This window comes from Balaenoptera borealis (genome assembly GCF_965194805.1).
Source record: "Balaenoptera borealis genome assembly, chromosome: 7".
Lineage (NCBI taxonomy): Eukaryota > Metazoa > Chordata > Mammalia > Artiodactyla > Balaenopteridae > Balaenoptera > Balaenoptera borealis.
The window spans coordinates 55,493,006-55,506,005 of NC_138864.1; the positions used below are offsets into that span (position 1 = coordinate 55,493,006).

The window sequence follows — 13,000 nt, forward strand, 5'->3', positions numbered from 1 at the left end:
CTTCTCATGAACCAAACTGAAGCTTTAACAATATTCAAATGTTAGCTGCTCTGGTGTGCATACTAGTAACAGTGGCAACATTGAAATGCTGTATTGAAGGCATCTGTTGGCTGGTCTGTCAAACATTTCAATTCATGCTGGAAGTGTTTCATAATTAAGCACGTAAATGCTGTCTTCATAAACCACCCTCTTTGTCTACTTCTCATCTAACACAAAAAAGAAGCATTATTATAATTCAAACAAAATGGAAAACTTTAAAACTATTTTAAAGGAGAAAAAAGCTAAATTTTCTTAATTAGCTGAATAAGCTAAAGCTACTGGAATATAAATAACTTTAGCTCTAAGAATAAAAAGGATCAACCCTTACATTTAGGTCTTTAATCCATTTTGAGTTTATTTTTGTGTATGGTGTTAGGGAGTGTCCTAATTTCATTCTTTTACATGTAGCTGTCCAGTTTTCCCAGCAGCACTAATTGAAGAGGCTGTCTTTTCTCCATTGTATATTCTTGCCTCCTTTATCAAAAATAAGGTGACCATATGTACGTGGGTTTATCTCTGGGCTTTCTAACCTGTTCCATAAGAACCTAGGGGCAGGACAGGAATAAAGATGCAGACGTAGAGAATGGACTTGAGGACACGGGGAGGGGGAAGGGTAAGCTGGGACAAAGTGAGAGAGTGGCATGGACATATATACACTACCAAATGTACAACAGATAGTGGGAAGCAGCTGCATAGCACAGGGAGATCAGCTCGGTGCTTTGTGACCACCTAGAGGGGTGGGATAGGGAGGGTGGGAGGGAGAAGCAAGATGGAGGAGATATGGGGATATATGTACACATAGAGCTGATTCACTTTGTTATAAAGCAGAAACTAACATGCCATTGTAAAGCAATTATACTCCAATAAAGATGTTAAAAAAAAAAGAATCAACCCAATGTTGATGACAGGGGAGGCAATAGACAATTCTCATGCACTGATACTGGGAAGGTAAACTTGGCATGATGTTTTGAAGGCTTAAGAAGGTATAGCCTCTGACCTAGCAATTCTACATCTAGAAGTTTATCCTGAAGAAATAAAGAAAAATATGTGCAACATGGATGTAAACACAAAGCTGTTCACTACAGTATTATTATTGAGAGCCAAAAATAAAAACAACCTAAATAGCAGTAATAATAACAACAGGCAGTCTTACAACATATTGGGTTAAACTGAATGGACAATTCCTTTATTAACACAGAGGATATTTGAGTAAAACGAAACACATCCACATGCAAAGTACACAGCCAAACATGAGAGAGGGGGAAAGAGAGAGGGGGAAGGAAGAAAGGGAAAGGGTTGGGGGAGAGTGGGTGATAGTCCCTAATGCCAAGGATGTGCATCCAAGTTAGAGCAGTAGAATGAGGTTAACAGGCTAATGCCACAGCAGGCGAAAGGAGAATTTGAGTAGAGACCCAAACATCGGAGACTGAAGTTTAAACTGCCCACGTGGCAACACAACATTTCTGTTCTCTGCCTCTTATACTCCCTGAGCAAGGCAGGGAGTTAGAATTGAGATGCTGACATAAAGCCAAGATCCTCAGAGTATTACACAGTCCAATACAAGGTTCTAGAAAAACTCTACCCACCAACTCAGAGAAGCAAGAAGAAAGCTTGAAACATCTTGGGGCTTTGGATAGGAAAAATGTCCTCTAAAAGAAATCAAAATCTCAGGCCTAAGCCATGTGAAGCTATGGCATCCAAAATGACCCTGCCACTATGATCGGTAAATCCCAGACTGAGTAATTAACCACAAAATTAATCCAGAACTCACAAAACCTGTAGAAACCTGGAGGAAACAAGGAGAAAAACATGTAGGGACATCTGCTCAGTGTAGAACACACAGAATTCCTCCAGAAAAAAAAAGCCAACCTAAAGATAACCTTTAAAAATAAACATACAGGGCTTCCCTGGTGGCGCAGTGGTTGAGAATCTGCCTGCCAATGCAGGGAACACGGGTTCGAGCCCTGGTCTGGGAAGATCCCACATGCCGCGGAGGAACTAAGCCCGTGAGCCACAACTACTGAGCCTGCGCGCCTGGAGCCTGTGCCCCGCAACAAGAGAGGCCAGGACAGTGAAAGGCCTGCGCACAGCGATGAAGAGAGGTCCCTGCTTGCTGCAACTAGAGAAAGCCCTCGCACAGAAACGAAGACCCAACACAGCCAAAAATAAATAAATAAATTTATAGAAAAAAAAAATTAAAAAAAAAACATACAAATAAGTTCAAATTAAAAAAAAACAGCCCCAAAAGAACAGAACAACCTAAATAAGACTATTAATGAGATAGAAGAATAAAAACCATAATGAAGATATGTCATTATAAAACTGATTTTTAAAGAACCACAAAGAACTTTGGGAAATTGAGATATAGTAACTGAAATTAAACTTATGAAATGGGTATGTATTAATGAAAGTCTTTAGAGGTAAAGATGACTGACATCTGCAACTTCCTTTGAAAGTGTAATTGGAGAGTCTTACATAGGAGGAAAAAACTATGTACAGTATCTAGGTGTGGGTGGTATACTGGATCCTTGGGAGATAATGGACAAGGATGGATGTTTTTTATTTGTTTGTTTTATTTATTTTTTATTGAAGTATGGCTGATTTACAATGTTGTGTTAATTTCTGCTGTACAGCAAAGTGACTCAGTCATACATATATATATATATATATATATATATATATATACACATTCTTTTTTATATTCTTTTCCATTATGGTTTATTTCAGGATATTGAATAGGATATTGAATATAGTTCCCTGTGCTATACAGTAGGACCTTGTTGTTTAAGGATGGATGTTTTTTAAACCCATGTAGAAAACAAGAAGAACACCACCACCAAACTACAAAATGGAAAGCTAAACAAATGATTGCTAAAATCTTCCTAGCATCATACCTTGAACACAGAAGACACTCTATAAAACAAGAATGAATGAATGAATGAATGAAGCTTACCTCTTCAAGTCCCTTTAAATCTCAAAATCATAAATCTTATAAAATACCTGTTTTTTATGGAAATCCTTTAGGGCCGTTTCGTAGCCTTCCTCTAGCCTACTGAAGGCTATTCCTACATCCGTAGTCCACCAGATTTGTGAGCTAGTTAGTGCGACTTGAGCCGGGAAATCAAAAATCCACAATTCCCTGGCTTTGTCCTCATAGGCTGCGATGGCTTCTGTGATAGAACGTCGCACTGTCTCTTGCATGGTCTGTTCCAGCTGCAGAAGCCACGTTTCCACCTTTTGAAGCAAATGGAAGTGTTGTAATACAGGCTTAATTATGGAAAAGGGATTATTCCATCCTCTCACAGGCTTGAAGGCTACACAGAGAGGGAGGCCTCAGGTGGATTTATTTTAAACCCCTGTACTAGAAGGATAACTCAAACGAGCCAGTGAACTACTGATTAATGAAGTCTTTCCTACTTGAACCTGGCTTCTGCCGGGATACTGCTCATCTTATTTCACCTACCAGCTGGCTGATAAAATTCCACATCCTAAACAGACAAGGTGTTCTCCATTATTCATTTTTCAGATTTGAAGACCTGATGGTTCTAGACCAAGATCCCCTCTGATAACACACAGTGTTTTGAGAAACCAAGCATCACAGCCAATATGCTAGAGTAAAATTCTAGAGATTTGGAAATAATAGGAAATTGATTTTTTAAACTGAAGTACAGTTGATTTACAATGTTGTGTTAGTTTTAGGTATACAGCAAAGGGATTCAGTTATACATATATTCTTTTTCAGAATTTTTTCCATTATGGGTTATTACAAGATATTGAACATAGCTCCCTGTGCTATACAGTAGGTCCTTGTTGTTTATCTGTTTTATATATAGCAGTGTGTATCCGTTACTCCCAAACTCCTAATTTATCCCTCAGTCCCCTTTCCCCTTTGGTAACCATAAATTTGCTTTCTATGTCTGTGAGTCTAAGAAAGTGATTTTTAAAATGTATCTTTTGATAATTTTTAAATCTACTAAAGATTCCACCCTCAAATCTACATAGTTCCTAGTCTTAAGCCAAAGTGTTTTCAGCAAGTATCTTAATTATATTCCCTACTGGCTCTCATCCTCACACTTGTCATAAATTAGACAGCAGGAGAGTATGAGAGATAGGACAACTGCCGACTTGTGAAAACCTTTCTTAAAAAAATTCATTTGAAGTTTATTTTGCTCCCGCAAATATATTTCTGCCAGTTTTCCATCCTATTCAAATATGCTTTGTTATATTTAACCATATATCTGTTTCTTTGGGATGATATTATATAACAAAAAGGATACCTATACCATTTGCAAATAATTGATCATATCAATAAAAAATAACTATAATAAATAAATTCCAAGGACTATATAAGATCCTGAAGATTATACAACTGATTTCTTTCCCCGCCTCTGTGAAGATGACACAGCATTCATTCCTACAACCTCTTTCTCTGGAGAACTGGGAAGGAGCAGTACGTGGTCAGTGAGCTGACAGCCTTCCCTATTGGAAGAAAAAGGGAAGAACCATCCCCAACACCCTAAAAGACTTCTCTCCTGGCTTCCTAGCTGGGCTTTATTCAGATGCCTGAAAGCAGGTGACCTAATCACTACTGTAGTCACTCCGCACAACTCTTAATGTCACCAAGCAGCAAGCTCCTTTAGTAAATCGGTATCATTTGATCATATCCCAGATACTCTGGGATCCATGTCCTCAGTATGGCCACCTGTTCTCAAGAACTCTCCAGTCCATCTGGGAAGACCAAACACACATACAAGGTGACACATCAACCCGTGTTCAGAGACTATGCCACCAACGGCAACTCAGCTCAATATAATTTGAGAACTAAGCCCTGATGAGGTGCTTGCTTGATCTCCCATTCTTGGTCTTTCATCAGCTTCTGTCCGACCCTCTATAACAAGAATTATCACTTCCCATTATCACTAATTATGTGAATATCCATTTATTCAGTAAGCTTAAGAGGTCCCCAAGGAGAGGTGCCATGTCTTTTTCTTTTCTGTATCTCCAAAAGCCAAACCCAGCAGCTGGTACATAGTAGGTATTCAATAAACACCTGTCGAATAAAACGCAAAGAGCCCAAACTGGGAGGAACCAATCATAAAAGTGTGGGGGGAAGAGGGGGGGAGGACCTAAAGTAAAAGCATCTTTTTATAAAACAGGCAATTAGAGGGTAAATGTGCTACATGCCCAAAAGTCTCTAGCATAAGTTGCTTATATAAAATAAGATAGAGCACTGTGAAAACTTTCAGTACCAAGGGTTCCTGCTACTGACACCCACATCTATGGTTGGACTGTCCTCCTCCTGGGCACTATGCCAATCAGCTAGCAGTCTGCCGGGGGGAGGCAGACAGCAACACACTTTTGTCAAGATAGTTTATGGTGATTTTTTCTAATCATTGTAATAATATCCTAAAGAGCCCCAGAGATCACAAATACACTTTAATCAAAGTATTCCACCATCTGCTTCCCCTGCATTTGGCAGGATTTTTCTGGTACAATATTAAAAAGCAACAGAGAGGAATAAAGAAAACCCTTGTAAAAAAAAGGTTGCCATCACATTTCTGCAAGGGACCCTTTAAGGAACCCCCTGCCTCAACCTAAACTGTTCTGTAATAGAGGCTACTGTCTCAGTTACCCTGTGGATTAACTCAAGCTATATAAGCATCGTAGTAAAAAGATGCAATTCCTCTGAATCATCTGAAAACACCAAGAGCTGCTTCCTAAATCGTTAAGAGCCATTCTTACAGATAACTGTTAAGAATATGTTTGAGGTGTTTGGCTGTGAGAGAAGAGAGTATGTTAACCGTCTGTGCACACGGTAATTAGTGTACATGACATTAGCTAAGCGGACTCAATCAACTTTATTTACGAGCAGCCATTTACAACACCCATGTCAGAATCCTGAACCACAGCCTCTTTAGAACGTGCTTCATTGCAAGGTGCTGCTTCACCCTAACCCTTCCCTGTACTCTGAGCACGGGTGAAAACAATATGCTCTGTAGGAGATTCAGTCACTGGGTGGCATTTGCTACTAATTCTGGGGTTTACTCATTCAGTCTGTGACAGTCCCTCCCGTCTGGCTCAACTGTGAGCAAGCCTGAGCTCCTGCAGGGTGCTGAAGCCTGATAATCAGAGTGGGAAGCACGGCAAAGGAGCCCTCTGTCACACCGGACACAGGTAAACGGGAATCTCTGAGCACAAAACTAACCGGAGCCTCATTTGACATGAGTTGATTTTTTCTTGTTCAACTTTTAAAAATTATCCCCCCAATACTTCTCTGGCATAGAGAACCTCATAAGCAAATCTTACATGGCCTATGCATTCACACTCAGCTGGGAATGGCACATATTCCTTTTCTTTGCTGTACATTCCAACGGCCCTGTGCGCGGAAACATCCTGATGGTCTTCAAACTGCAGATCTACAATGCTGTCAAAGAGTTTGGAAAGGTGGTGTGTAACCTAAGACAAGATAATAAGAAGAGATAAGAGCATTTCTTACTGGATATGTATTCTGGTAATCTACAGATGTGGCTAAATGAATTCACAAAACTGTCTTTATATCGTTACAGAGATGCCTCAAGATGTTTTTCTTCCAAATAAAAATCTCTTCTTCAATTCCAGAGTTTGAAATGACCCAGACGGAGAAGTGGCCAGGCACTCCGATCACATCATCAGGTGTTGGGAGGTGAATACTTAGCCTGCTAGGTTATCTATTCCCTCCTTAAAGGCTGGAGACTTACCATCTTCTCTATCTGTACCATATTCCTGTAGCAATCATCCTGCTGGGAATTTTGTGGTCAGGTTATTAAAATTCAGACATGGTATTTTACTTACACCATAAAAGACCTTATATTGTTTAAAAACAAAAAGCTGTGTTAAAATATTTGAAACGAAAATGTAAATTAGATACAGTCTTATTCTTGGGTCAGGTCCTATGTTATTGTGCACTTGTTTTGCTATTTACATGAGCCCCAGAGCATATTTGTTACATAAGAAAGGTGAATGGAATTCCCCCATTTTCACTGACAAAGAAATTGAAGGTAAAGTATTAGGTGACTTCATCAAGTTGACACTGCTAAGAATAAGTGGCAGTTAGATCTTAAACCTCCAAGTCCAAGCCACATCTACAAAGTTCAAACTCTTCGAGCATCATAACCTTTTACATCCTAAGTTGTGGGATCTCCAAAAGAACCCCCAGTAAATAGCATACTGAACCCTGTGCAGGTTCTGGACTCCTTGAAAAATAAAACCAAGTTAAAAAGACAAAGAGCAGCACGTGTTCTGCTAGAGGCCAGTTCAGAGATGAAAGCCCAACTGGCCTCCAAACAGAACACAAGAATCAATAAGACTTATCCATCTGGTCATATCAGCACAGACCGGGACCGGCCTCTCCACCCAGCAGGACTGGCAAGGAGGAAAGGAGAGGAGTTCTGCAGGCTATCAGTCAGGCAAGCCGCTCTACCTCCCCCTGGGGTGGACGAACAAAGGGCGGAGTGAACCACAGGAAGTGTCAGGAATGGGAACAAGCGCTCCCCCCTTACACTTGGCAAAACTACTGCAAAACCTGAGAAGTGGGAAACAGTTTGGTGATTCCTCAAAAAGTTCACTATAAACTTGTCATAGGACCCAGTAACTCCACTCCTAGATATATACCCCAAATTATTGAAAACATGTACTCAAATACTTGTACAAAAGTTCAGAGTAGTATTATTCACAGCAGCCAAAAGGTGGAACCAACCTAAATGTCCACTGATGGATGAATGGACACATTCTCCATTGTGGCATATCCATACAATGGAATATTGTTCAACCATCAAAAGGAAGGAACTACTGGTACACTCTACAACATGGATGAACCCTGAAAACATCATGCTACGTGAAAGAAGCCAGTCACAAAAGATCATATAGTGTATGATTCCATGTACATGAAATGGCCACAATAGGTAAATCCACAGAAACAGAAAGCAGACCGATGGCTAGTAGGAGACAGGGGGACGAGGGAATGCACGATGACTTCTTAATGGGCATGAGGTTTTATTGTGGGGTGATGAAAATATTTTGGAACTAGATAGAAGTGATGGACGCACAACATTGTGAACAGACAAAATGCCAATGAATCATACACTTTAAAATGGCTAATTTTATGTTACCTGAATTTCACCTCAATAAAAAAAATAATAATAAAAGGTGCTGATAACCAGAAGACAGTGTCAAGCTATAGAACATTTCCCAGTACATAGCATTAAAGCCACCTCTGCAATGACTTTTTCCTGAAATACAGTTTAACTGGACTTGATAACTATCCCAATAGCAGCTTCTACAAACAACAGCAACCTGTCTAAATTTCCCATATGAAAAGACCAATACCAATATTGGTAGGGAGGGCTTCCCTGGTGGCGCAGTGGTTGAGAATCTGCCTGCTAATGCAGGGGGCACGGGTTCGAGCACTCGTCTGGGAAGATCCCACATGCCGCGGAGCAACTAGGCCCGTGAGCCACAGTTACTGAGCCTGCGCGTCTGGAGCCTGTGCTCCACAACGAGAGAGGCCGCGACAGTGAGAGGCCCGCGCACCGCGATGAAGAGTGGCCCCCACTTGCCGCAACTAGAGGAAGCCCTCGCACAGAAACGAAGACCCAACACAGCCAAAAATAAATTAATTAATAAATTAATTTTAAAAAATATATATTGGTAGGGAACTCCTTAAGGGTGATTTAATCTTTGAAGCTTTTAGCCTTAACATTTTTGCTGTATTCACAGTTTGGGTACTGAAGAAAATCACAGCAGGGAATCTTCCGACTTTAAAATAGATGAGTTTTTGAGACTCTCACTTTCAGTGTAGACAGAGTGGTAGCTGATGATCACTGCTTGGGTTATCACAGTCTCCCACATCCCTGTACATAACCCACAGGACATGAAACACAGAAAGTATCTCCACTCCTCTAACAACTCGCTGTCACAGCTGAAGCGGCCAGGAAGTGCACAGATGTTTAATGGCTTCTACTGTGTAATAGGCCTAGTCAGGTACAAATAATAGTCAGGTACAAAGCTGCGGGATAAATGAGACCTCAACCATCAGACAGCCTCACACATCATTGCTTTTGTGAGGAAAGCATTTCAAAAGAACTCCTAGTCCTCTAGTCACTCAGTGTGTGACCAGGAAATGCAAACCCCACGGCTTGATGTTCTCCCATGACTTATACCTGGCGTGTTGGAAGTTGGATATTTTCCTATTCTGCCTTCCATTTAGAGCTTCTGAGAGAAAAGGACCATTTTTTTAAACTAACAAGGATGCTGTTGACCTCAGATTTGTTCCATTTCTAATGATATCCCTTTGTACCTGTTAACACAAAATTAAAATTCCTTTTTCCTAGTCTGGTCTTTGGAAAGACTTATTTTACAGTTTAAAAAATACATAAAAACTAATGCCTCAGAGCCCCCCTCTTTGTACCACACTAAAGAAACAGAATGGATTTGAACACTGCAAACCATGAAATTCAATAATTTCGTTGTATCTTGAGTAGGTTTCTAAAAGGTTAGCAACAAAAATTGAAATGCTGTTCCACTGGGTTTTTTTTAATTTTTTTTTTTAAATTTATTTATTTTTATGGCTGTGTTGGGTCTTCGTTTCTGTGCGAGGGCTTTCTCCAGTTGTGGCAAGCGGGGGGGCCACTCTTCATTGCAGTGCGCGGGCCTCTCACTATCGCGGCCTCTCGTTGCGGAGCACAGGCTCCAGACGCGCAGGCTCAGTAATTGTGGCTCACGGGCCCAGCCGCTCCGCGGCATGTGGGATCTTCCCAGACCCGGGTTCGAACCCGTGTCCCCTGCATTGGCAGGCAGACTCTCAACCACTGCGCCACCAGGGAATCCCTGTTCCACTGGTTTACAGTAAATCAGGTGCATCCACCCACCGGTGAGTAGACAGACAGGCAGCCCCGGCTTCGCACAGTAGTGCGAGATCGTAACAACAACCATGCAACCTCCACAATCAATGGGCAAACTTACGACTGTGCTTTGGCTGTTAAAAATTTTCGTTAAAACATTAAAATCCCTCTCACTCTTGGTTATAAAAGTACAGAGAAATAAAAAGTGTAAGCTAATACTTAGCAGGCTAACTTAAACTACTAAAAAAAAATTAAAAATTAAGTGTTTTACTACTTTATAGGAAACTTATCAAGGGTAGTTCGAACAGTGCTTGCCTCCTTCTTCTCATCTTGTAACTTAAAATACTGAGTGAACACCTTCCCTATGCTTTGTGCAGTCACCATATTCCTTTGGAAGTTTGGATTGGCTGCCAACATTTCATCCTTTGAGGTCTCCATGTCCTGATATTTCTGAGAGTTTCTTTAATGTCGAGTTTTTTTTTTCTGGCATCACTTCCTCTAGGACATCTTCATCCTTTTTGTCACAACCAGTGTTTACATTTATATCAATGAGTTCATTTTCACTATAATCCTCTGGCTGCATATCTAGAAGCTCTCAAATGGTGTAGTGTCATTTCCACAGTCACCTTTCTCTCCCATAGCTACATCTATGATTCAAATTTCACGTCTAGCGTTATCAATTTTCACTTCTTTGCTATACTATCAACTTCATTACTAATTCCCTCTTTTGAAGGTGTATTTTTGTAAACCGTCATGTAGGTTCTTCACTGGGGACAAGGTGGTAACACACTACATTCTTTGCTGATTACGTCAGAATCAAACAACAAATGTGTGACAGCCGACCACAGACAGACTTTGAAAGGTGTGACGTAACCGGTCACGAGTCAAGATGTATATCTGTTACTGACGTGGTGATTTTTATGGACTGAGGATCCAGCAAAGAAGTTTGTGCCTCTCGAGATCACTCAGTTAACACACCATAGTATGTGAAATTTGAACCATGTTATCGGGGGAACAGAGTTAAACCAATCTTTGGTAACTGAAATTCGTATTTTTCAGGTCTGTGCACAGGGAGAGCTGCCTTTTTAAGAGCTTACATCTATCTACCCGTAAATAAAGTCAAAAATATTTACTCATCTAGGTAATTTTATAATTTAAAATGCAAACTAATACAGCAATCAGATCAGCAGTCTACCCTATGTTCACCTAGAAAAGAAAGGGAAGAAAAACAAAATCATATAGCTTCTACATATGCTTCTATGTATATCTTCCATGTATTGCTATGTCCCACTTTCCCTGTATGGCTACTATACATTCACAAAGCTTACCCCTTGCTTTTTGCCTATATCTCATTCCATATTTGCCCCGTCTATGAGAGATGCTGCTGCTGATTAACTGAGATAAAATAGACACAAAGTCCTAATATCACTCCTGGCATGATGAACACCACAGGATTCATTCATACGTAGTCATTAACTCATTTATACATAATGATGGTAATACTCATGATAGTATTTGTGAGAAGATAAGTAATGTCCAAAATGTAGGCAGTCCTGTCTATTGTGAATATTATCCTCTAGAACAAGAGAAAAATGAGTCTTTTATTTTTACATGTACAAAAATTTAAGTCTGTCAAAATGTTGAATAGTTTATTGTTGTGTTTTATATTTTTAATAATACTCAGTATAGGTGACAGTATAGGGAAATGGACATGCAACATTGTTGAAAGTCTAAATATGCAAAAACTTTCTAGAAGTTGGTTAAATCAGTTATAGCACTTTCATATAATGAAAACTTTTATCAACATTAAACATCATATTGTAGAAGAATATTTCAATTTTGATTAAGTATATATGTTCTTACCTACACAAACACAGACATATAAAGAAAAACTATAATCACTCAAAAATAGCATCTAGGAGTATGTTATTCTGATCTTTAGTATTTTTATATTTTTCAAATTTTCAATAGTGAACATGCAATTATATAATTCAGAAAGACTAAATTTGTTATAAATTTTGTAAACCATTATAGCCAATCCTAGGTATCGGGTATTGCTTGGTTTGCTTTTACCAAAAATAAAATCATAGTATACATAATATTTTGCAATTTGATTTTTCACTAATTAATATAACTTGGACATACCTATATTATCAGTGCTGATTCTGTATTTCTTCCTTAACATTCTTAACATGTGTATGTAAATATATATAGATATGCTGACAATACAAACTCTTGAGTTTTTAAATAACCTTATGAAAATTTAAATAGAGAGAAAAGTGAAAAAAATCACATGTGTACAGCTTAATAAATTTTAGCAAAGTGAACAAAACTCTTGTAACCACTGAGACAATTAAGAAACTGAATACACCTGAACCCAAAAAAAATCCTCATGGCCCAGGTCAGTCACTAGTCCCTCCTCTCAAAAATGGACATTACCTAATAAAGCCCATATAAGACAAACCCACAGCTAACATCACTCTCAATGGTGAAAAGGTGAAAGCATTCCCTCTAAGATCAGGAACAAAACAAGGATGTCCACTGTTGCCACTTTTATTCAACACAGTTTTGGAAGTCTTAGCCAGGGAAATCAGAGAAGAAAAAGAAATAAAAGGAATCCAAATTGGAAAAGAAGTAAAACTGTAAGATGACATGATACTATATACAGAAAATCCTAAAGATGCTACCAGAAAACTACTAGAGCTCATCAATGAATTCAATAAAGTTGCAGGATACAAAATCAATGGAATTTCCTGGCGGTCCAGTGGTTAGGACTCTGTGCTTTCACTGCCGAGGATGCAGGTTCAATCCCTGGTTGGGGAACTGAGATCTTGCAAGCCATGTGGCACGGCCAAAAAAAAAACCCAACAACAACAAAATTGATACACAGCAATCTCTTGCATTCCTATACACTAACAATGAAAGATCAGAAAGACAAATTAAGGAAACAATCCCATTTACCGTCACATCAAAAAGAATAAAATACCTATGAATAAACCTACCTAAGGAGGCAAAAGACTTGTACTACGAAACCTGTAAGACACTAATGAAAGAAATCAAAGATGACACAAACAGATGGAAAG

At 39.3% G+C, this 13,000-nt stretch overlaps 1 protein-coding gene and 1 long non-coding RNA gene across 4 annotated transcripts in view; one reads left to right on the forward strand and one right to left on the reverse strand.

Annotated features, from left to right (window-relative positions):
- LOC309631856 overlaps window positions 1-13,000 on the forward strand; it is a 916,236-nt gene that overhangs the window by 368,052 nt on the left and 535,184 nt on the right. The window lies entirely within an intron of this gene.
- DNAH11 (dynein axonemal heavy chain 11) overlaps window positions 1-13,000 on the reverse strand; it is a 318,101-nt gene that overhangs the window by 199,365 nt on the left and 105,736 nt on the right. For all 3 annotated transcript variants that reach the window (XM_082398151.1, XM_082398152.1, XM_082398153.1), the window contains exons 29-30: window positions 6,346-6,495; window positions 3,040-3,273 (exon numbers count right to left, since the gene is read on the reverse strand). In XM_082398151.1, coding sequence (XP_082254277.1) covers window positions 3,040-3,273; window positions 6,346-6,495 — 384 coding nt within the window. The remainder of the gene's footprint in view (window positions 1-3,039; window positions 3,274-6,345; window positions 6,496-13,000) is intronic.